The following is a 24,323-nucleotide window of genomic DNA, read 5'->3' as shown; positions in this document are numbered from 1 at the left end:
TTTTCTGGACAAGAAACAACTTTATTACACATCTTGTGTTTTATACGGAAATGGAACGAATGCACACAGACCCACACACTCTTCCAGGAAACAACCACAACACTGAACTTTGCCTAGTGATTTCACTAGAAAATACTGTTGCGTAATTTTTAGCTGTTTTGAGAAGTAAACAATGAATCTAAGTTACTGCGTAGGAGATGGTTTTATTCCAGTCAGTCGGTCAGGATACACACACGGAAGCATGTGGAGAGATCTCTACTAAATGTACACAGTTCTGATCTTATATAGTCAAAGGCCCGCCTCTGAGGCGCAGACACAGGACGTCTTCACAGTAGGTGCGCGCTGCATGCACCGCAGGAGTTTCGTGCCTTCACAGCATGTGTTCCGGCTGGCGCAAGAAGTTAAATGACTGAGAATGTCCCCCCCTCAGTAGTTTGACACTGGTCTTCTTTGAACCTTTGTTTCCTTGTAAATGAATGAGGAACCAAACGGACTTCATCTGCTCTCCCAGTCTCCACCACACCCTTCCTAAATTTCCATTTCACCCCTTCCTTTTGCACTCAATTTACATTTCACAATAAAATTCCATTTCAGGTCCCCCCTTTTGATCGTAATTGGATCAACCTGATTTTGGCAGTAAACTTGATATACATCAGCAACTTAGTCCATCTTTATAACCCTCTTCCAGTTCACATTCAGATGAATTGTAAAGTCCGGTTTGTCGTGTGGTACTAGGGAGAAGATGAGTAGTACTGCTGCGATTGATATCACACCCAGGGCACACAGGAATTTCCTCAGGATCAGGTCGGTCTGTCGCCTGGGATGCAAAGGTATTCCTTGGAGGCTCATCTTGTTCTTTCATTGGTGGCTTGGCATGCCACTTGGAGCAGCAGGGACACTAGTTTCACTCCCTACTGACCGGCTCCTTCGGTTCTGGCACCTTCTTGCAGTGGAACGCGTGGATCCACGTTGCTCTCTCGGCTACTTTCACCGTGGTCTGAGTCACCAGCAGGATTTGGAATGGACCTTGCCACCTTTTGAATTGAATTGAATCAGATTTATTGCCATTGTTCATGTAATACACAGTTTTACACAAGCTAGGAATTTGTCTTGGTGTGACGCTGCGACATTCAACATAAAGAAGACAACACTAGAATAAGATAAATAAAATAAAATAAGACATATATACAGTATATACATAAATAGTTGGTTCCACCTGGTCCTCCGGAAGTCCTTGATCACCACGTAGTCCCCTGGATGTAACGGATGGAGCTGTTGGTCCATTGGAGACAGCAGTGCTGCTTTCACTCGTGCCCGGATTTCTGAAAGAGATTTAGTAAGATTTCTGCAGATGCAGGGTCAGAGAGATTAGTGCGAGCGGTGCATTTACAGATCGCGATCTGTGAGGGAAAAAGGACAGCGTCCAAAAGAGCCGCCACTAGCCGATGATTCAAGATAGGAGCACCGTCAGACTTGAGGAAGCCCCTGTGCTTCCATAATGCTCCAAAGTCATGAACTACACCAAAGGCATACCTAGAATCAGTGAAGGTGGTAACTGACTGGTTGGCTGCGAAGTGGCAAGCTCTGGTAAGGGCCACCAATTCAGCGGCTTGAGCTGTGTAGTTGGATGGTAATGATGCAGATTCAACAGTGCCGCGGGAGTCACAGACTGCGTAACCGGCTTTGCACCGGCCCGTGTCCGGATCCCGGGATGCTGACCCATCGACAAAAATAACAAGATCAGGATTGATAAGAGGTTGATCCATGAGGTCAGGACGTGGAGAACAAGACACTGAGAGTTCCGCCACGCAATCATGACGGTTGCCCTCCTCCGGGGTGGGGAGGAGGGTGGCTGGATTCAAGACATTGCAGCGTTTGAACATCAAACAGTTGACAGACACACACACAGACAAGTTGACAGTCACATACAGACAAGTTGACAGACGCAGCTGGTACATAGTATCAGTGGTTAGGTGGACTGAGGCTTGTGCGTAGAAACGCTCCTCATAATTTGTGTCCTGGCTTGGTGCGACGTGGGCAGTACAATGCGCTGCATCATCTGTTTGCAGATGTGCAGCAGGGCCCACTCTGTCTTTTGCCCATTGCAATAGCACGCTTGACTCTGAATGGGGCAGCCCCCAAATGAAAATCCATTTAAATTCCGGGGTTACAGGAGTAGCTAACATAACAATAGATGAATATACGAATAGGTTAATCACGTTTGCGTGTGGATGTTCCCGTGGTGGTGTGGTGTGATACTGTGCCTGAATCGTGGTTGGATGCTCCTCAGCCGTCTCCACTTCTCTTTCTAGTCAGTCCAATTGTTGCCGTGGTTCCGAATGGAATTGGAGCTCTGAGTGTCCCCGTCCTCTGCCCTGCGGGTACCCTCTGCCATGCCCTCTTCCTGTCCTCCGGGGGCAGTCTTGTGACCAGTGTCCATTCCGACCACAGTAGTAGCAGGTGTCTGAGTCTTTCTGCCCCTGGATCGGTGGTTGCTGTCGTGTCTGTGGTGGTCTCAAGATGGGACACGTGGAGGGGCTCCTCCGTTGTGTCATCTGGCGCCATCTGGTGGAGGATACTTGAGGAGAGCCAGTTGTTTTTGCTGCAGGGCTCTCTTTGTGTGCTTGTCCTCTTCTTCTGTAGTGGTCTTTCTTTCCTGCTGTCGTTTGTACTGGTGATCAGCGTACTTTACCACCAAGGAGAGTCATTATTCTGGCCATTTCAGAGGACGTTGGGACATAGTCTCGAAAGAAGTCAGTCAGACAGTTCGCCATTGTAGCTCCTCCGGATGAGGGAGGTGGGAGGTGTTTCGCAGCTTCCAAGATGTCTGCTTCTGTCCAGGGCCTGTTGTCCCGTTCTCTCGTCCCCCTGGTGGCCATAGGGGAAAATTATGTTCTTGGGCTCACCTCACAGGCCGTACCTGAGGTTGTTGGGTGGAGTCCTTCTGGCAGGTGAAGGTCATCTGGGGTGGGTAGAGGCAGAAGAGGCGAGGAAGGGAAAGAAGAAGGGGACGGGGGAGGGAGGGGGAGGGGGAGGTTTCTGCTAGGGCTTTGCTATCTTAACTGTCCCTACTTTCAATTGCGTCATTGCCTTCTGACATTGTTTTTTCTCACGGTTATCACATTCTGTTTCCCAACATTTCAACTTTTCTTCCATATCTATCATCACGTGTAATTCTTTTGCTGATAGTTTCTTTCTGCTCATCATTTCATTCTTTTTCTTATTTAAATTGTCCCTCAGGGCGGACTATTGTCACGCACTTAACGATCCTCCCTCTGAAAACCCTTACATACGCACAACTTTCCGGCCCGTACTTCTTAGTCATTATGTCCATTACTGGAGACAGTCAGTCCCCGGCACCACATTCGACTCTTACCTTACTCTGCAAGGTTCCCATGGTAACCTGATCCTGTTTTATTGCAACCTGGTCTTATTTCAAAAAAATTCACAGGAATTACTTTGGTGTTTAACAACCTGGTCTTGCCATTTTTTCTTGCTCACAGGATTTACGTTTTCATACCTGGTCTTGCCTCTTTTCTTGCTCACAGGATTTACACTTTGATACCCTGGTCTTGACTCTTTTCTTGCTCACAGGATTTACACTTTATTACCTGGTCTTGCCTCAATGATCTCACAGGAATTAATTTCATAACCTGGTCTTATTTTAATAAATTCACAGGAATTCCTTTGATGTTTACTTATATTTGTAACCTGGTCTTGTCTGGGCTCACGTTAAGCAAAAAATTAAATGTGTTATGCTCATTACATCTAATAATTCTTGCTCAAAAACATTAGCAGGAGCTTCAGCTGTGCTAACAAAAGAGCTAATTAATCACAGATGTCAAGGCCAAAATGAGATGCTACTCTATAAAGACTTCACAGGAAACAACAAGAGCAAAACAAACAGATCATTTTTAGATGAATATTTTGAGATCTAGCTCATCTGAGATGCATCTGTTGGAGTTTCTTTCCAGCATGTGAAACTCTGAACCTCCACAAATGTTCACATTTCACATCAAAACAAACTACACTGATGATGTGGAAGCCTGATCTCCCCATGATGTGGTAGAATACAAAATAAAATAGGGCCTCCAGAGTGTGAGCAAGTTTTGGAGTCTATAAATAAAGCAGAACTGAGCTGGCTCTCTTCCTTCAAACGTGGCTCAGAGTGGGATCGAGCAAGCGTGTCCAATCTAGAGTGGCTCGGTGATGCAAACATCTTTTGAGGATGACTTGTCAGTCAAAAAAAACAAACAGTAAACAATAGGGAGGGATGAAGCATGGAGCAGACTGACTGACTGAGATCTCCTCTCCTCTCCTCTCCTCTCCTCTCCTCTCCTCTCCTCTCCTCTCCTCCTCTCCTCTCCTCTCCTCTCCTTCTCTCTCTCCCTCTCCTCTCCTCTCTTCTACCCAGCCGGCCATCAGCAGGAGGGTCCCCCTACATGAGCCTGGTCCTGCTCAAGGTTTCTTCCTGTTAAAGGGGAGTTTTTCCTTGTCACTGATTGATTGATTCATACATACATACATACATACATACATACATACATACATACATACATACATACCTTCAATTAACAGCCTATTTTAGAAATATTTTCATACACAGGGCGCACCGTGTTATAAGGCGCATAGCATAGAAACTGCGTAGTGCCTGTGGTTTCATGACGCGTTCACTAGATCGAGCTGCGCTAAAAGGAATGTCAATAAAACGGCCAGATAAGTCAGTCAAACTTTATTACCGGTAATAGAATACAAACCGTCGTTCTCACAACTCTATTCACTCCCAAAACGAATAAACAGCTGTTTTATTATTTTTTTCCCGAGTGACGTAGTGTTTTCGCGTAACACAGTTCGTTTAATAACAGCGAGTTATAACAGGCAGTGCAACATTTTTATCACAAGTGGATAGTGGAGTTTAATAAATCTTCGATTTAGTGCAACATTTTTATCACGTAGTACCGTTGCGGTAAATCAAACGTTAGTGCAAACACAATATACGGTAACTCGAACTCTCGAAGTAGTGCAAAGCGATAGCAATAGCAATATAACAATAGCAATATAACAACGTTGTTCAAACGGTAATTTCCATATTCACAGTATGACCAGCCTTGTTAAGTTGTAAACACACAAAAGAAACACGTAAAGATCACTTTATCAGTTCATTCCTCATCCAGGAATCCCTCGAATTCTTCTTCTTCGGTGTCCGAATTGAACAGTTGTGCGAATACGGCGTCCAACATGGCCGGCTCCGTCTCGTCAAAGTCGTCATCAGGGTCGGTGTCGCTGGTGTTGTCTGGCATTTCAGTGACAATCCCTGCCTTCCCGAAAGCTCGGACCACGGTCGATGCCCAGGCATTTACGATCCACTGGCAGATAGTGACGTATGACGCTCGGCGCCGTCTCCGTCTTGGTGAACGTGTGTTCGCCGTTCGTCATCCACCGCTCCCACGCAGTTCGCAGTCTAGTTTTGAATGCCCCGTTGACACCAATATCTAGCGGCTGGAGTTCCTTTGTTAATCCACTTCTTGCTTTGTTTCCTCGGAAGCTCCGTTGAGTCTTCTTTACCTGGCGCAGGTCGTCTTGTTGCTTCCTCCACTTCCGCACCATTGATTCGTTCACGTTAAATTCTCTTGCTGCTGCTCTATTTCCGTGTTCAACTGCGTGACTGATAGCCTTCAGTTTGAACTCTGCGTCAAAAGCGCGTCTCTTGCAAGGAGCCATTTTGGGGTCTTTACAGACAGAAATGGTTTGGGACTGAATTTACTGCTGTTACCTCGGCCACGCCTACTGACTACGGTAGCCGCGATTAACCAATATTACCGTAATCCATACAAAAGGCGCTCCGGGTTAAAAGGCGCACCGTAGATTTTTTAGAAAATTCTAGGCTTTTAGGTGCGCCTTATAGTCGTGAAAATACGGTACATACATACATACATACATATGTGTGGGGGTGTGCGGGGTGAAGCAGCTCAAGGGCATGATTGCCCGCAGCTGTGACATTTTTGTATGTGTTTCTGTGCTCTGTGCCTCTCCTCTCCTCTCCTCTCCTCTCCTCTCCTCTCCTCTCCTCTCTCTCCTCTCTCTCTCTCTCCTCTCCTCCCTCTCCTCTCCCTCTCCCTCTCCCTCTCCCTCCCCTCTCCCTCTCCCTCTCCCTCTTCTCTTCTCTCCTTCTCTCCTCTCTCTCTCTCCTCTCCTCTCCTCTTCCTGTTAAAGGGGAGTTTTTCCTTGCCACTGTTGCTTGTCTGAGGTTAGGCCCTGGGATTCTGGAAAGCGCCTTGAAACAATTTTGATTGTATAAGACGCTATATAAATAAAGATTGATTTGATTTGATTTGAGATGTCACTTTGTGCACAGACAATGAACACACACTTATGTGAGACAGGGACAGCTTAGCTGGCATATACGCTGGATGGCCGGGATACTACATTCATATTTGCATTGGTCCCTTTCCTCTGTAGGCCCACACATCCCATATTTGTAAGTTTCTTCACATCTCTGCCACTGTGTTTACAAATAGCTTTGATCCTTTCGTACACGTGATGGTGTAGTACATTTGGAAGGGCAATAGGTGGAATTGTAAAAGTCCCACCCTAATAGACAGAAAAGGAAACTAACAAAACAAAATTAAACATGGATGAAAAAAGACAGAGAAAATGCTCAAGTATTAAGAGAATACAACTTTATATAGTTAGTTCATTAACTCTCTTTTTCTCATTATAACCTTGGGCACATACTACCCCAGCAAAACCTGCCAGTGTTCATCTCTCTATCAACGCCACAACTAATCCTCTTCCAGTTACTCCATTTATCCTCCCCTTCCATCCACTATAACAATGTATTTTAGCTTTTTATTGTGTCTATTTAGCCTCTTTCCCTCCTGTGCTTAGCCTCCATACCAGCCTTATTATCTTGTTTTTTCCAGTAGAATCTATCCTTTTCATCCCTTTTCCAACTGTAACTGGTCCAATTAGCCTTCCTATGAGATGATAGCTACTTTTCTTTGGCAGTTTGATGCCCAAGTTATGGAATCACACTAACGCTGCCTGCCTGTTCTTTCTGAGGAAAAATGAGAGGGAGGGTGATGAAACACCAGGTGGAGAAATTATTTTTAGAACAGCAGGCGGTGGCATCAAGGAAACAAACACCCTTTAAGACAGAGATTATCTGTGAGACACCGTTGCCATAGCAAGAGATCAGGATCTGCTCACATATTGGTGACAGGGATTCAATTCCAGTGAGGTCTTTTGACTTCCACTCTCTGGGAAGCCAGCAAATATTAATCCTTCAGCAGGGTTGGAGCTGAACTTGCATTTGTGCATGCACGTAAAGATGCATTTGGGATGCAACTGTGCAAGCTCAGTATGGAAGTCCATGTAATGAGTGAAAGGCTCCGTCTCCCAGCAACACCAACCTCACCCCCATATCACCTACCCACTGCAGCTGCAGGACACATCCAACAAAATAAAAGACAATGGTGAGTTGGACTAAAACAGACACACAAATCTGTAGAGGAGAGAAGAGCACAATGACAGCTGTTTCTCTCTCAAACTGAAGACATTTCGGGTGTTGACACCTGGCAGACCGACGAGGTAAAAGAGCTCTACAGAGAGGTAGAAACACGAGGAAGACCAGTGACAGCCAAAGGGGACAGAAGAGGATCATCCTGTAGTTAAAGGACAAACATGTTTGCTCCGTTTCTTTTCATTTTCTCCATATTCAGTCAGTATAAATCGCCAGGAGCAAGATTGAGCTTTTATTTGGAGTCAAGTCCATGTGTCAGCTGCTGCTGAATCTACACAACACTCCATTTATAATAACCTCATTGCACTGCTTCACCCCTTTTTAGACTTTAAATGTTTTCACGAATTAAAGAACTGCTTTATTAGCGTTTGGCTTGATGGCAGCAATGATCACTGATGCAGATGTTTGATTCACTGTGACTGCATCATAATTAGCCATCATTAACTTCTACTATGGTTAGGGTATGATACGGTGTGAAGTATAATCACACAAGCTGACTAAATTATAGATGTGTTTGCTGCCATAAGTGAAGTCAGGTGGAAAAAACAGTCTTCAGTGTCTGTGTAATGATCTTATGGTTTGATAAAAGGCTTTTCCTGTGAAAACCCAGCTGTGAAAACACAACATGTGGAGCATGACCTGCCGCAGCATCTGTGACAATTTCAACAAAATGGAGAGTTGTGGACAGTTTTCAATGGCAGACAATCGTCTCAGGAATATAGAATTGCCCTAGTTCTGCGGGGCATTTTCAGACCGATGCCTCTGTGAAATGCCCTCCAGTGTGATTTATTAGCAGGAATTCACCTTTTCCACCTCGCTCTGTTATAGCAGGCTAAGGGAGATATTCAGAGAAGATGAACAAAGAATGAGAAAGAGGAGGAGGTGGGAATGGTCAAAAAATTAGATACAAAAGAAAAAATAAAACAAGGTCATTCACACCTGCTCAGATGGTTTAATTAGTACCTAACAGCACAAGATGTTTATTAACGCAGCAAAATCGATCAATATCTGCAGAAGACGAAAAAAAGACTTTTCTTTCAAACAATAGCTGTCCCTGAACATTAACGTCGGCTCCTTGACCCTGCAGCAGTTCAGCCCTCTTATAGGGATTCTCAGCATGTATAGCAGTCCTGCTCAAAAGCACTGAAACTCTTAAAGAGAAAGAGGATGTTAGGCAGAAATTCCTAAATTACAGTTTTCTTTCTCCGGAACAACAGCGTACCAGTACACCAAACACAGTATGACCCAGCAGCATCCACAAAGCTACGATAGCCTTAATGGGAGAGGTGACTTCAAGTCAAATCGGCAGAAAGGGACTTCTTCTATTAGAGGATCTTGATCCTGGTTCAAGGCCACCTCAAGATCCAAATACTTGGATACAAGAAGATTTCTTGTTCTTGTTTTCAGAACCAAACCAAATTCAACATCCACACAATCAATACATTCTACAATAAAAGAGGTGTTCACTGTTTTAAAAATGGCTAAAAACCAAAAGATGATGTTCTAGATGCTAAAGTTGGCATTATGAGAGCTGCGATAATCACAATGTCGCATCAGGCTGATAAGGCCGATTTGATCCATTATAAGTCCCTGTGGATTATGGGAATCTGTTGTCTATAAACACAATTCTCGATTTTCTAGATTCACCCAACAATGACTGTCAACCACAATAAAGTGTGTAATTAAACAGGGCTGGCTGGGACAGAGCGATGAAACAATGAACCTGGGTCCTAAAAAAAACTTGGAAATGGTTCCAATGTTAAAGCCAGAATCAGAATGTTGCAGCAAAAAATAGAAAAGGAAGGAGAATCAGGAGGAATGAGGGAGGGGTAATGGCAGACACAAATCTGGGTTTTTTGGGGGAAGTGTGGAAGCATCTTCTTCTGTGTTTCCACCCGCTCAGCCCCAGCTCTTTTCAAAGGTACCAAGATGGAGAAGTTAAGTGTGAACAAATATCAACAGACCATCTAGGAGCCCTTTTAACAATTTGTTTTTGGCCAGCACTCATTTAAAGGGATCCAAGGTGCTCCAGTTCAGAGGTTTGCTCTCTGCTGCATCTTATGCAAACTGCCATTTTACTTTGTAGAATGTTTGTAGAATGTCTCAGACCTTCCATTCAGTCCTTATCTGCTTTTATTTAGACTTATGAAGGTTAGGATTTCCTGGGGAACAACAGCAATAAGATCCATTCCTCTCTGCTAAACGTGAGATTATACCTGACATTTTATCATTTCACCTGCGTAATCCTGTTCTGCATGCTGGCGTTATTATAAATGTAAAGGGGACGTCCATTTAAAGGTCATCAGATGATTTATTTGGATCCTGTAATAAGCAAACGGGGCTTTAAGATGAGTGTAGAATTCTATACTCATCACACAATCTCTGCCCCAGTTTCATACCTTGAGGTGAAACTTACATTTATGTGAATAAACCCTCCATCTGTATTCTTTTGAGTAAGAAATCTGGCTCCTCGTACGTGCAGAATAAAATCCATCCAGTCGAGTAATGCTCTAGTGGCAGAAAATAAACAGAAAAAGAAGAGAGAGAGTGAGCCAGGAACAAGAGACCTGCAGAGCCCCTGTGGTGATTTCTCAGAGACAAAAAACCTCTGGCAGGTAACGCACAACCCCGAGGATGAAAAGCAGGATGGGGAAAAGAGAGGAGAGACGGGAAAAGGAAGATTCATTTCATTTTTTTGGCAGCTCATTTTTAAAACAAGACCTGAGCCTAAATCTGATTCCATTAAACCCTTTTGTGAATGCTAACAGAACTTATCCTGCAACATTTTGGAAGACATTAACGTAAAGGGGAGTGGCGGCTTTCACACACTTACCGTATACAGACAAAGATAAGGCAGTGACACCAATACATGTGCATCAAATGTTCTTGAGACTTCAAGACATTTATCAGCCCATTGTATCAATTCTGGTAGTAGTTTGTTGTGACTCTTGTACACAAGAGTCCTATATAAGTCAGTGATGAAGGTTTGTCCTGCTATTATTGAAGCGCAGTTCTATAAAATGTTTCAAAGATAGTGGTGAAGGGTCATTTTAACGCACAAAACATACTTTCTTACTGCCTTTCACCTGAGAAGCATCGCAAAGATCAGGAAACTACTGACGCGGCATGATGCTGAAAAGTTAGTCCATGCACTTGTTACTTGCAGGCTGGACTATTGTAATTCTTTATTATCAGGGTGTCCAAACAACTCTTTTAGAAGCCTCCAGGTGATCCAAAATGCTGCAGCTAGAGTTATGACAGGTATTGACAAAAGAGATCACATAACTACTGTAGTGGCGTCTCTTCATTGGCTGCACATTAAATTTAGAATCATTTTTAAAATTCTTCTTCTGACTTACAAGGTTCTCAGAGGCCCACCTCCATCCTACCTAAAGGAGCTAGTGACACCTTATCATCCCAATAGACTGCTCCGCACCGAGCATTTAGCTACCAGGCCCCCCTACTGTAGAACCAGCTCCCTATCCAGGTATGGGAGGCTGACTCCATCTCTACTTTTAAGATTATACTGAAAACCTTCCTCTTTGAAAAAGCTTTTTGTCACTAACTCTGTAGTTGCAGTTATTATCATAGACAGACAAATTATCATACTTAGAGGGTCGTCTAATCGTTGGGTCACATCTTAGCTATGCTGTTACAGGCCAAGGCTGCCGGGGTCCAGAAACATGATCACCTGACAGGCCTCTGTCACCCCACTGGGTCATGGTTTCCTCTCCTCTCCTCTCCTCTCCTCTCCTCTCCTCCTCTCCTCTCCTCCTCTCCTCTCCTCTCCTCTCCTCTCCTCTCCTCTCCTCTCCTGTCCTGTCCTGTCCTGTCCTGTCCTCTCCTCCTCAGTACTAGTGATGTTATTACTATCGCTGCCTTCATAGCTATATGCTGACCTACTGACCACCGACCCCGATGACCCACCCAATTCAACCGGCAGTTTAATATAATTAATATAAATAATGTATTTCATTGATCGCTGCCTAGTCTCTCTTGTCCTCCTTATCCTCCCTCTCTACCCTATATGAGCCTGGTCCTGCTCAAGGTTTCTTCCTGTTAAAGGGGAGTTTTTACTTGCCACTGTTGCTTGTTGGGGGTCAGGCCCTGGGATTCTGTAAAGCACCTTGAAACTATTTTGATTGTAACAGATACTATATAAATAAAGATTGATTAAACGATTGAACTGTGATCAAGTTAAAAAAAACAACAAAAAAAACAAAACAAAACAAAACTGACCATCAATTCTGGATTTGAGTTTATCGAGTGGAGCTATGAGTAGCTGCCACTCAGCAGGTAAATGTTTCGTATCAGAGGCTTCTTCCAGATATGACCTATTCCTCCTCCTGTCTAATCTTATTCTACACGAGGCCCTTCCGATGGTTGGTGTAGGTGAGCGTGGCTGACCTGACCCCACAAGTCCAACCATCTTCAGAGAGAATATGACATTAATGTCTAAGTCGTAATTTAAGAAAAATGTGATCTTTCGTGATCATCTGTGGCTTCTTTGTCACCCTCTGAATCACGATATAACACTTCCTCTGGGATAATGAACACAGCAGAGAAACGTAAACCAGGGATTTCCAAGAAAATCCACGTTACTGATATGAGAGCACGTCAATAACACCCCCACCCTCTGCTCTCCCCCACCTCCTCTGCTCTCCCTCACAAACATTTTCCTCACCCGCCTCACCCGAAGAGCCATCAACATTATTGAGGATAACCTCCACCCCTCACACCCCGACTTCAGCCTCCTGCCTTCAAGGAGAAGGTTTCGAAGCCTTTGGGCCCTCTCCACCGTACTGTCAATCAGTTTTACCCACCAGGCTGTCAGGATGCTGAACTCTATCCACTACCTCCCCCACCTCCTGCTCCCTGCCCCAGGACCTTAACGCTGCTGAAATGCTATTGCACTCCACAAACCCTTGAAATTTGCACACAGACGGAAAAACAAGGAACCTGACTATATTATTCTAGCAATCTACCTCACTTAATTGTATTGCACTGTATGTACATTCATGTTTTTGGCACCTTATTTACCCCCTTTTTTGCCGTATTTATATTTTTATTTTACGTTATTCTTTTAATTTTTAATTTTTAAATTTTAGTTTTACAGCACAATAAGCTAGAGCGAAGAGAAATGGTATTTCGGTTCATCTGTATGTTCAAAACATGGAGTGAATTGACAATAAGAAGTATCTCATCATATCTTATCATCCTGTCTGTACCCAGGCAGGAATAGAACATGTGCACCTTTCCAGAGTGGTGACATCATGAAAAGATTGTCAGGCATCAAAGTCAACGAACCTGGAATAAACCGTGACATGAAACTGAAATAAATAAGGAAAAATGTAGGCAGAAATTATCTTCTGGGCCACTAAGAGAGAAAATGCCCAGCAGTTTCATCTGTAGGTCACATCACATCAAATGACCTTCAGCGTTTATCTGACTGGTTGAATCTGAATGATCCCAAAAAACATTCTGATCATAAACGCAGATGATGTTGCCTTCGATAATCTGGGGAACAGACATCTTCTTCTCCATTAATGCTCACATTTTTGACAAGGAGGCTTGTCCTGCAAACCTGGAACAAGGTTAAAGTTAACACCATGAAGCCTTGAAATAGCATTCCTCCACTTTGATTTACACTCTCGGAGCACGTAAGAGGATATATGGGTTTGAAAACATGGACGTGCGCACCCACGGTCATTGTAGTCATTGCATTTGCAGGAGCTGGCAATAGATTCAGTCTACTAATGTTCAGTTCAAGTAAATCTTTATTCATATGGCACCTGTTAGAATTAAAATGGTTTAATATGGTGACATACAGATATTTGTCATTTATTTAAAACATCAAGAAGTCTGCTATGTCTAATAATTCCCCTATTGCACCCTAAACATATTGTTTGAGTCAAAGTTACTTGGTAGATGAGCAATCGTATTAACACACTTTCAATCAGTGAGGAGAAAAGAATACTGCCTCCTTTTTAACTTTCATTAATTAATCCACTTAAGGGTGGACCCAACACAGATCACAGCAGGTGGCCATCTCACCTGTGCTTTCTGAGCATGAGTAGAAGCTGGAGACCCTCATGAGGGAGTCTGTTTTGTCACAGAGAAAACAAACAAACCGAGATCTTATCTAAAGAGGGAAGTTTACTGACCTCATAACGTGTTGCTGCTGAAATTGCACACTGAGATGGTGCCAGTATGAGCTAATTCTTCCATGCTTTTCATATGAATCATTTTTATTTATTACATCAATTGAACCTACCTGACTTTTATCTTCTGAGGATCATTTGGTAAATTCTGGTAATTTCATCATTTGGTAAATTCTGGTGGTAATGTGGTGTAAAGTTTCAGTAAGACAGTAAACCTTCACAACTTAACACAGATCCAACAAAACAGAAACAGAACAGTAGATCCCTGCCAACCCCCTCCCAAAAAAAAACACAAAAATTATAGTGGGAAGAGTTTAAATTACAGAGCGCTAAACACATAATTGAAATACCCAGATATGAAATGAAGAAAAAGAAGGAAAAAAGAAAGGGAAGAGGGAATGACATAAAGTTAGAAATAGGCTGCGTGGACGGTAACTTGGAACACAGTAGGGCTTTTAAAGAGATGGAAAATACAGATGTCCTCTCAAGATTCAGCCATTCAGCAGCAATGTTGTCGTCATCGTTGCCCATCCAATATAACATTACTCTAATATTTACAGCCCAATAATAATACAAGACTTTAGGGAGCGCCATCCCTCCCTTTGAACAAGTAGACATTTTATTTTTTAATGATTTTGTTGTGAATCTTCTCCTGGTGGTAGCCGAGATGTGTTGATGAGGAAGGAATCTTCGCAGACACCGACTTGGTTATCGAAGATGTTTATTGGAGAGAACAGTCAGGTATCAATCGAACACTGCAGTTTGTCCGAGGGAGGTTTCGCGGTCCCGATGGTGAAGAACTCCGAGGTGTCTACATCGACACCTCCTTCTTATACAGTCAAGTAAACACATTCTTTACTGATGACCTCACGCTATACAATATGGCCAACCCAATGGTATAGCGTTCAGTTATTACCAAAAAAGGGAATACCGAAGATGCTTCATGCTACACATCCTCGTATGGAGAACAACCAGGGGCCCACAGGCTCCAGTGTCATCTTTTAGCAGCTCCTTTTACATAAAGGAAGAAGACACAGGACACACATGTGGAGCATGTCCTAATATGGTGCTTAGGCTGGCTGTTAAACACATTACGGCCTTACAGACGTAAAGCCTGCATAGAACGGGTCAGATACTACAATTTCCTTATTCATTTGACAGTCAGAAGTAAATATACTAAATATAAAAACGAGAGGATTTCTCTTTCCAAAAACATTTTTTTTGTTTTCATCCTCCTGCCACACATGATAGAAGCATCTTTAGCCCGAGTGCCATCTACCTTCTATTTTTAGTGATCATAATTATTTGATGATGAAGCCTCTGGTTTCATCCTGCCTTTGTTCACATGATCTCAGGGTGAATAATTTAGCACAGGGCGCCCAAAGAGTGGTCCATCAAAAGAGCAGGTGCTTTCAAAGTGAGGAGGGAGGTCACATGGTGAGCAGGATCTATATCTTCATCTGGTCGTCCACACACCTCTTAACACGTAGCTCTTCATGCTGTCCGACCATCCCTTCATCAGCCTGTCCATGCCTTCTTTTATCAGGCATCAGTGAGTCCTGCTGATGCCGACTTGGAAGTGAAGCTTCTCGGGTGGACCATCACCATGGAGAAGCCTCAGAGGAAACCCAATCCATGGCATGAAGGCACAAAGCCCAGAAAGGTGAGATATTTACAGACAATTATTGTCACCTCTCAACTCTTCTGTGCTGAGTTACAAATATGCAGCCCAGAATTCTGCTACAGGATTCTGATTCTTTAATGAGTACACTCATACAGTCATTATTTCATGAAACATTTCATGAATAAAATATGGAATCAATCGGAATTTTGTGATCAATCTTGAATTCTCGCTGCGCTGGCTACATCTTATTTTGGGGTTATAACGGGATAATGTTTATAAAAACCTTTGGCTCTATGATGGTCGATTAAAACCTGCAGAAAGTATTACCTTTACAGAAATGTGTTGAGCAAGCTGTAGAAACACAATGGTTCCAGGGCTCTTTTAAATTAAAATCTAAATTCCATTCCCAAAGCATCCAAGAAGAAAAATATATAAAAACAAAAAACAGGTTCTTTGACTGAGACACCAGACACTTCGCTTTTGGCTCCAAATCATTGCCTGCCTCTGTCAACCCAATTTCCATGTAGTCAAGGTCATATTTTCTCAACCACACAGTTTGCAGCCTTTTTTCTGCTGCAGGCTCAACTTTATCATTACTTTAAAAAAAATGCATTTCAGGTCCTAGATCCCTGGAGACACATCCTCCATTAAACCTAAGGTTCTACTACTAGAAAAAACACTCTTTTACATGCAGCATTACTTTGGGCAGTCATGACATTGACGCTAGGATACACTGGACACCAAAACATTAAGTTGCACAAAATAACACTCATTTGGTAGGGCACATGCTCTAAACAGTGACCAGGGTCAAGTGTGTGATCCTCCTCTAAATTGTATCTGAACCTCTGCACTTTAGAATCTATGTGGGACTAAGACAGGCAGCTTCACCTTGATTATATCTTCCTCTCAAGGATTTACTTTCTGCACCTGAATCTGCCAACAGGGGCCCTGATAAAATGCCAATAACTAATGAGCTTGGCATAGATGCAAGTTGCTTTTACAGCTTCCTTTTGTCTGTAACACCCACTTTTCCAGAAGAACTGCTTTAGATGACTTACAGGAATGCAAAAGTCGATAGCATAATGTCTCCTTCAAAACTACAGGTGAGGTTTAAGCTGGCGTCCTCCTATAGCGGTCGGGTGCTGAAGCACGTCTATGAGGATGGGCAGGAGCTGGACAGTCCAGAAGAGAAGTACCCCCACAGCTTCATTCACCACAAAATCCCTCCTGACCACCTTGAGGTGGGGCAGCTGCTGGAGTTTGAGGACAATCAGGAGGACCAACAAGGTTACTGAGTATCATGCTCTTCTTTTATTAACTTTGCAAAGAAGGATTTGCTCTGCAGCTCAAATATAAATTAAAATCTGCTTTTATTACTAACCCCCACCAAGGAACATGGCCAACCCTAATCCCCCACCGTAACCCCACCCAAGGAACAGGGCTAACCCTAACCCACCCCACCCTAACCTCCCACAACCTAACCCCCCACACTAGCTCTAACCAAGGAGCAGGGCTAACCCTAATCCCCCACTCTAACACCCACCGAGGAACAGGGCTAACCCTAACTCTAACCCACACTAACTCTAACCAAGGAGCAGGGCTAACCCTAACCCCCCCACCAAGGAACAGGGCTAACCCTAACCCACACTAGCTGTAACTGAGGAGCAGGGCTAACCCTAACACCCACCAAGGAACAGAGTGATCCCTAACCCTAACCCACACTAACACTAACCAAGGAGCAGGGCTAACCCTAACCCTCCCCAGCCTAACCCAAACCCACACTAACCCTAACCAAGCAGCAGGGCTAACCATAACCCCCCCCCCCCCCAACCCAAACCTACACTAACCCTAACCAAGGAGCAGGGCTAACTCTAACCCTCCCCACCCTAACCCAAACCCACACACACCCTAACCAAGGAGCAGGGCTAATCCTAACCCATCACCCTAACCTCCCACACTAACCCTAACTGAGAAGAGGGGCTACCCCCCCCCCCCCCACACACACACACACACACTAACTCCCCACACAAACTCAAACCAAGGAGCAGGGCTGACCCTAACCCCTCACCCTAACCTCACACAATAACCTCCACCAAGGAACATGGCTAACCCTGACCCACACTAAACCTCTGCCCTAACCTCCCCCAAGGAATAGTGCTAACCCTAACCCAAACCCACACACACCCTAACCAAGGAGCAGGGCTAATCCTAACCCATCACCCTAACCTCCCACACTAACCCTAACTGAGAAGAGGGGCTACCCCCCCCCCCCCCACACACACACACACACACACACTAACTCCCCACACAAACTCAAACCAAGGAGCAGGGCTGACCCTAACCCCTCACCCTAACCTCACACAATAACCTCCACCAAGGAACATGGCTAACCCTGACCCACACTAAACCTCTGCCCTAACCTCCCCCAAGGAATAGTGCTAACCCTAACCCAAACCCACACTTACCCTAACCAAGGAGCAGGCTTAACCCTAACCCCCCAACCTAATCCACCACACTAACTGTAACCAAGGAGCAGGGCTAACCATACCCCCCCCCCCCCCCTTCCCCCAACCAAACCCACACTAAACCTAACCAAGGAGCAGGGCTAACTCTAACCCCCCCTCACCCTATCCCAAACCCACACTAACCCTAAACAAGGAGCAGGGCTAACCCTAACCCCTCACCCTCTCCCCCCACACTAACTCCCCACACAAACCCTAACTAAGGAGCAGGACTTACCCTACTGCCCACACTAACCCTAACCAAGGAACAGGGCTAACACTGGTCCTGAGACTGTCTCAAGTCTGTTGACAACATGCTTTGTTGTGCATCCAGATCCTCCACCAGGGCTCATGGCCCACAGAATTAATGTGTATAGAGGAAGAGGAGGATACAGGCCTGGAACAGACCAGTGCCAGGCAGCAGAAACTGGAGCTGCAGTAAGATCTGCCTGTTGACTTTACTGTGATTTTTCTATGAATCCAGATCAAATGAAATTATGTTTCTTGACAGTTGTTTCAGATGAATTCACTGGGATGTCAAGTATGTAAATATGTGATCTGTATTAATGTATTCTGATACATGTTAATGAAAACACTCAGAGGAGATGGGAAGGTGAGGAGGAAACGTAATTAGATGAAACAGAAGAGCTGAATAAAATACCAAGGGACAAAGAAGAAGCTAAAGGAGGAAGAAGAGCTAAAAAATGAAATGAGGAGGTGAAGAAGGAACTGAATAAGCTAACTGAACTAAAGGAGGAAGCAAAGAACACAACATTGGTTGAGAGGGAGTACAATCTGGAGGAGGAGGACCAAGTGAGGATGATGAGAGAAAGACACTGACCATGTGGGAGAAAGCAGTAAATGAAAACAGAAAAAGGATGAGTTGACAGAGATAAGATAGATGAGAAGATGATGAAGAGAAGCTGATAAATGATCTGAAGAAGAAAACCAAGGAATGAACTAAAGGATCAAGACGAAACAAAGAAACTGGAGCTATGAAGATCACAGATGAGGTGATAAAAAGTAAAGAACAAAGGCAAAAGAACAACAGAACAATGAAACAAATGAAGAGCAGCAAAGAAATGAAGGTCCTCTTAAAGGAATATAAACCAGACCAAGACCGTAAAACAAAGAGTCAGAATACCAAATGGTTGTAAACAAGTCACATTCTTTTTAATGTCAAGAGGTCTGAAAGTTCCTCTATCACAGGTTATCCATTTTATTTTAGTACCGTAAATTACATTTTCTAATAAAAAAAGCTGATTTGCAAAAAGAAAGAGGCAACAAAACAAGTTCCCACAAAGAGACAGCATCCAAATAATCCCAATTAGCAAAGAAGAATCATCTGATACTCTATTGAATTGAATTGAATTGCTGCTCAGTGCAAATTGTTCAGCAATTAAAGTGGAACACTGACAGCAGACAGGAAACACCACAATTAGCAGACAGCGGCTTTGGTGGGGGGCATTTTCATTGGGTTATCCTCTGAACACAAATGGCCCTTGTGACCCAGGCACAAATATATCATACTTATCAGCACACAACAGCCATTAGGATTAAGTTTAGGGACATTATGACACAAAGAATCAGATGTCTTCCTTAATGACTTCCTGGTGATTTTCTTCTCTGCATTTGTCTTTATAGCCTGATATAGTGATTTAGTAAAACAATGTTGATGACGCTTAAAGAATTCTTGACTTTGTTTCTGTCCGCATTCCTGAATTTGATCCCAATCCTGGATGTTATTGGATCAATCTGAGGTTATCTACCCAGGGAAAATCAAAACATTATTTGTGTCCTCCAGTCTTCCGTGTTGGACTTTGGTAAAATCATCATATATACCAGCAACCTGCGCATCATTAGGGCACCGGCCAGGACATCCGAGAGGCCACGTCACCGCCCTGTGTCTCCCGCTGACCTATGGGACTCCATAGAGGCCAAGGAGAGGGGGAGCGGGAGGAAGAGTAGATATAAAGATGGAGGGGAGAGTCAACTTGGTGATACAGAGAAGGTGATGACCCTTGTTGTATTTAGTTCTGCAGGTGCCGTGGAGACGCACTGCCTCAGACTTATCACTTCTGCTCGTCTGCATGATGGAGAGTGTGGCCATATTGTTGTAATCTGTAACAGTTCACTGAGGAGTAGTTATTTCTTCCCTTCCATTTTCTCTGCCACCTAAGTCTTCCCTGCTGTAACAACTCCCACGCTGTCGCCTCAGTGTTATCTGTCAGCTGTGAACACGTACTGATGAGTGCACAGTTCTCCTCTGCCCTTAGAGCAATTGGCTGCCTCTTGCCAGCCTGCAAGGATATCCAGCTCCCTATTACCCTTCCATTGCTTGCTCTCCTCCTCTGCTGATTACTGTTCTCTGCCTCTTACTCCCACCATTCTTTTCTTACCTTCCTCATTATTTTCTCATTTTCTCTGCTGCTGTTGAGGAAAGTTCATCCTCAGCTTTTCCCCACTGTTCTTCATCCGGATTCTGGCTGGTTTTCACTTTCTTACATTTCGACATGTGATTAAATTTGTCAAGTTTCAAGCAGCTTCATGTTACCGCGAGCCATATTGCATGTAAGAGGTGCGCATTGTTTTATCACAATGCGATAAGTTGAGTTGGCATCCTGCTTTTTTAATGAGCCTAAATTACTTGCAGCAAGATGTCTGTGTAAATTCTCAGTCATCCAGGTCATTGTATCCAAGGTAGTTTTCTCTGTCAACTGGAAGAAACCCAGTCCAGTTGATAGAGAAAACTACCTTGGACTTGCAGCAAGGGTTCTAAAACCATAATTGTGGTCCAGTTATTCCACTCCTTTTTTTTATATGTGCTGAACATCACTGGAATGACGGGGGTCATGCCATGATCCAGAGGGGTTGCCATCATATTCTGGATGTGCTGAGGACTGGGGAGTCCCCATGTGTGGGATGAAGGGATACAAAGGTCATGGTCTCACCCCTGCGTGCCACATCTCCTTGAGCCAGACACTGATCCCCTAGCTGCATCCCTAGCTGCATCTTTGATTCTTAAAAGTGCAAAAATGATCTTCCTAAATCTTCCTTGTATGTTTTACAGTGAAAGAAAAAGTCTGTTTCCTTCTCCTTTGATTCTATAGTTATTCATTTAAAGCAACAGCTTTCTAAAGAAGCACGGCACTGACACTGTCTTTGGGTTAAAGATCATATGGTCTTGCTTACAAGCATACTGTTGCCCATTAAGACTTTGCTTTTCCCAACCCTCCATTAGCTGATGGAAAAATGGAGCATTTAAACCAATTAACCTGACTCTACCTTTTATTTCAGTGTAATAATTAAATTTCTCAAACATCTAGAACAGCTTTAGTCATGAACAGCTGCAATCTTTGCTGGGCATGAAGTTTCATTATTTTTCTAAGAGATTTACAACTTTCTATTAGGTTTAAAGATGGAGATAAAAAGCTCGATTTACGTACAATCCAACACTCCTTGGATGTTCAGGCAGCTGTGTTTTATTTTTCATCTGTCAGCAACTGGTTTTACTAAGGACTGTCTGGCTGCACATCATTCTGCAAAAGGGCTACTTAGAAAAGAGAACTATATTACAGGACAGGCTGGGCATAGTGGCTGACATTGTTGCTTACTGGGCTGCAGCAAGTTCAGGGCTTCAGGGTAGAAGATGCAGAATGAAAATTAATTTCCAAGTTTCAGAAGCTTCTGATGGCTCATCTGAATCCATTAGACAGAAAAGGGCTGACAGAATTTCTACCTGTTGTAGAATTTTCATTTTCAGGTGTTGTGACTTCCTCCTCATTCTTTTTAACCACTTGCCTGGCCCCCACGGCTCCCCTGCTTCCCCTCTCTAATGTTTTTTCTGTCTCTAGGAAGCCAACACTTGCCGCCATTGTGGCGGTTCTGGTTTCGCCCCCTGTTCCCTGTGTCACGGCAGCAAGCTGTCAATGCTGGCTAACCGCTTCAATGAGTCCATCAGCGATCTGCGTTGCCAAGCCTGCTACCCTCATGGTCTGGAGAAGTGCCAGTCCTGCTCCAGCAATCAGCACTGTTTGGCGGACTCTGGGGCACTGCAGAGAAACAGTCAGTGAACATGAATGCGCCGCTGTATGGGCTACTCAGCTCCATGTGCTATCACCTGGTCAGAATAGTCTAAGATCCAGTTTTGGTCTTATTTCAAAATGTTCGTGGTGGGGTGTTTTTGAAGCACAAGCCATCCCTGCAGGGGTGTGGGGTGGGGTGGTGGTGGTGGTGGTAGTTGTGAGAGTGGACACAAAAACCTTAAAATACCTTTAGAGTGTTAAACCAATTTATCTTTCAATAACACAGAAGTATTATCTTTCCATTGTTGGCTCATTATTTTTCATCTGCCAGCTTCTCTCTAAATAAACATACAAATCACACATTTGAACAGTTTCCATTTGTGCATTAGGATGACCTCCCAAAGAATTGAGCAATCATTCAGCCTTGTTGTTGTTTGAAACTGAATCTGGACAATCAACGACAGCAGGAATGTAATTAAGGATGGTGACTATTAAATTCTTAATATTATCCAGAAATGTTATCACAGAATGTTTTATCCAAGAGTTTTACATTATAAAAGCTGTGCTCGTGTTTCTGTGTCTGTTTGGTGTCATAAGAGGGTCTCCCTGCAGCTGTATGGCACCAGATGTTTTATGACAAGCAAAGAGACTGTGTTCTTTTATTAGGGTTATGTTTATCAGCACAGTGTTTGGATGGATTTAAATGTATCCTGCGGTGGGAGCTGCAGCACATTTATCTGGATGCTCTGTGTGCCTTAAACATTCAGCAATGTTTTGACAGCAGGTTGGGAATGGTTGCTTGCAGCTTCCCAGCAAGTGTTTAACAAATAGGACCCTATCTAATCAACTGCTTTTTGGATTTTAGGATGATTTAATAGCCAGTCTAAACTAAATTTCCTTAAAGAAAAACGGTCTGCTTCAGGTGTCAGTAATCTTTGGTTAATGTAAATATTTGGTGTTTCATGACATAACTTTTGTGATATAGCATTGGAAATTTTGAAGATTAAAAAAAAAAATGCTTTCCATACATTCAGAGCTGTAATTTTACACTATTTTTGTCTATCTCTTTTGAAATTGAAACTTCAACCCTCATGATGTGCTCTCCCTGAAGGAAGTGACGATCTGGATGTGGAAAATCTGAAGTCCCAGTTCTGAAATGTCAGATTTGCCCACCCAGACCAGACTGACATAAAAATGTCAGAAGGGAAAGGTGAATTCATGAGTGCGAGAAGAGCCAAATGGCAAAGCTGGCTCTCCTTTGAAAAAGCTCTCAGAGTGTTCGGTCCAGCGCCACTGCTTTAGTTCTCTTCTGTCAATTGGTCCAAATTCATTGATGTGAAGATGGTGCAACGTGGCTGCATTACTGCCTGCAGACTGTTTTAGATGGCATGCCTGTATAGACTGAAGCAAAATCTAAAGAACAAGCAACAGTGACTTATACAAGCTGAAGTACAGCTAGTTAGCACTTATTGGTGACTTTATTATCTGCCTAGCAACTCCTTTGGGGATGGAATAAAGGGTGTGAATCATGTTGCATATGAGAGGGGGGCCAAAGGAAGGCTGAGAACAAACCAAATTGCAGGATGTTAAGGGACATTTTGAGTTTTAGCAGCATTTGTGTGTGAACAGCTTAGGCCTTTAAACGCAAAATCTACTTTCTACTAATTTATACTCTTTAGTGTGCTAAATGATGTGTATTAATGTTAATGAGGTGTATCAGGTGGAGCCTCAGAAGCACTTTGATTTCAGGTGAGGGCAAAGGTCATGAATACTTCCAATAGGGCTGTAAATCTACGGTCAAAATTGGGGTTGAGAGATTAGAAAACATGGGCTAGAACAGGGGTTGGCAACCTTTAACACTCAAAGAGCCATTTCGACCTGGTTTCCACAGAAAAAGACAACACTGGGAGCCGCAAACACTTTTTGACATCTGAAATGAAGGTGTGTGTGTGTGTGTGTGTGTGTGTGTGTGTGTGTGTGTGTGTGTGTGTGTGTGTGTGTGTGTGTATATATATATATATATATATAGAGAGAGAGAGAGATAGAGAGAGGTGTGTGTCTTTACACTTGTAAAATAGTGTGTTGCTTATGAAATCCATGCAGTCCATCCATGTTTCAGAAAATTCACAATAATCTTACAATTTACAACTGCAATTAAACAAACGAACAAACACAAATAAAATACTTTGTTAGATATTGTGCAGTTTTTGTGTCGCTAGGCTTTCCGCAATCCGTGTATCATTCGTTCAGTTGATTTTCAAAATAAAACCAAACTTGAAACAATGTGAAAATGAATTATTTATTCAATATTCGTCTGTAAGATGAAGAAGGTTATAATTTGCCTCTAGATTCTGTGCTCGAACAGATTCCCATTTTCTGTCTTCCCTTTTCTTTGGCCAGGCCTCCACATGAAGCAGCTGACAGTACAGAGAATTTTATTATTTTATTATATTTTTATTATTGGCTGTATTGACTGACTTTTAAAGTTGG

The 24,323-nt window shown here is 43.4% G+C and overlaps 2 protein-coding genes across 3 annotated transcripts in view; one reads left to right on the top strand and one right to left on the bottom strand.

Moving 5' to 3' along the window:
- kctd16b (potassium channel tetramerization domain containing 16b) overlaps positions 1 to 24,323 on the bottom strand; it is a 117,205-nt gene continuing 92,882 nt past the window's right edge. The window contains exons 2-4 of one of the 2 annotated variants that reach the window (XR_008953787.1): positions 9,939 to 10,032; positions 1,217 to 2,962; positions 1 to 1,034 (exon numbers count right to left, since the gene is read on the bottom strand). The gene's annotated coding sequence lies outside the window, so the exon portion shown is untranslated. The remainder of the gene's footprint in view (positions 1,035 to 1,216; positions 2,963 to 9,938; positions 10,033 to 24,323) is intronic. The other variant, XR_008953788.1, reaches the window with a different exon arrangement.
- Positions 15,150 to 22,866, top strand: LOC130538177 (glutaredoxin domain-containing cysteine-rich protein 2). The gene is made up of 5 exons (XM_057055565.1): positions 15,150 to 15,346; positions 16,411 to 16,594; positions 18,143 to 18,246; positions 19,613 to 19,819; positions 21,663 to 22,866. The coding sequence occupies exons 1-5, from the start codon at positions 15,290 to 15,292 to the stop codon at positions 21,879 to 21,881; spliced, it is 771 nt and encodes a 256-aa protein (XP_056911545.1). The 5' UTR covers positions 15,150 to 15,289; the 3' UTR covers positions 21,882 to 22,866.

Source organism: Takifugu flavidus, chromosome 14, assembly GCF_003711565.1.
Source record: "Takifugu flavidus isolate HTHZ2018 chromosome 14, ASM371156v2, whole genome shotgun sequence".
Taxonomy (NCBI): Eukaryota; Metazoa; Chordata; class Actinopteri; order Tetraodontiformes; family Tetraodontidae; genus Takifugu; species Takifugu flavidus.
The sequence above is the reverse complement of the archived record's forward strand: the minus strand, read 5'-3'. Positions and strand labels throughout refer to the sequence as shown.

Excerpts from the sequence above, each read along its gene's own strand:
- LOC130538177 (XM_057055565.1), top strand. The coding sequence starts at position 15,290 with ATGGAGAAGCCTCAGAGGAAACCCAATCCATGGCATGAAGGCACAAAG. Across the intron at positions 15,347-16,410 it reads AAGGCACAAAGCCCAGAAAG|GTGAGGTTTAAGCTGGCGTC; the intron begins GTGAGATATTTA and ends TCAAAACTACAG. Across the intron at positions 18,247-19,612 it reads CAGCAGAAACTGGAGCTGCA|TCTTCCGTGTTGGACTTTGG; the intron begins GTAAGATCTGCC and ends TGTGTCCTCCAG.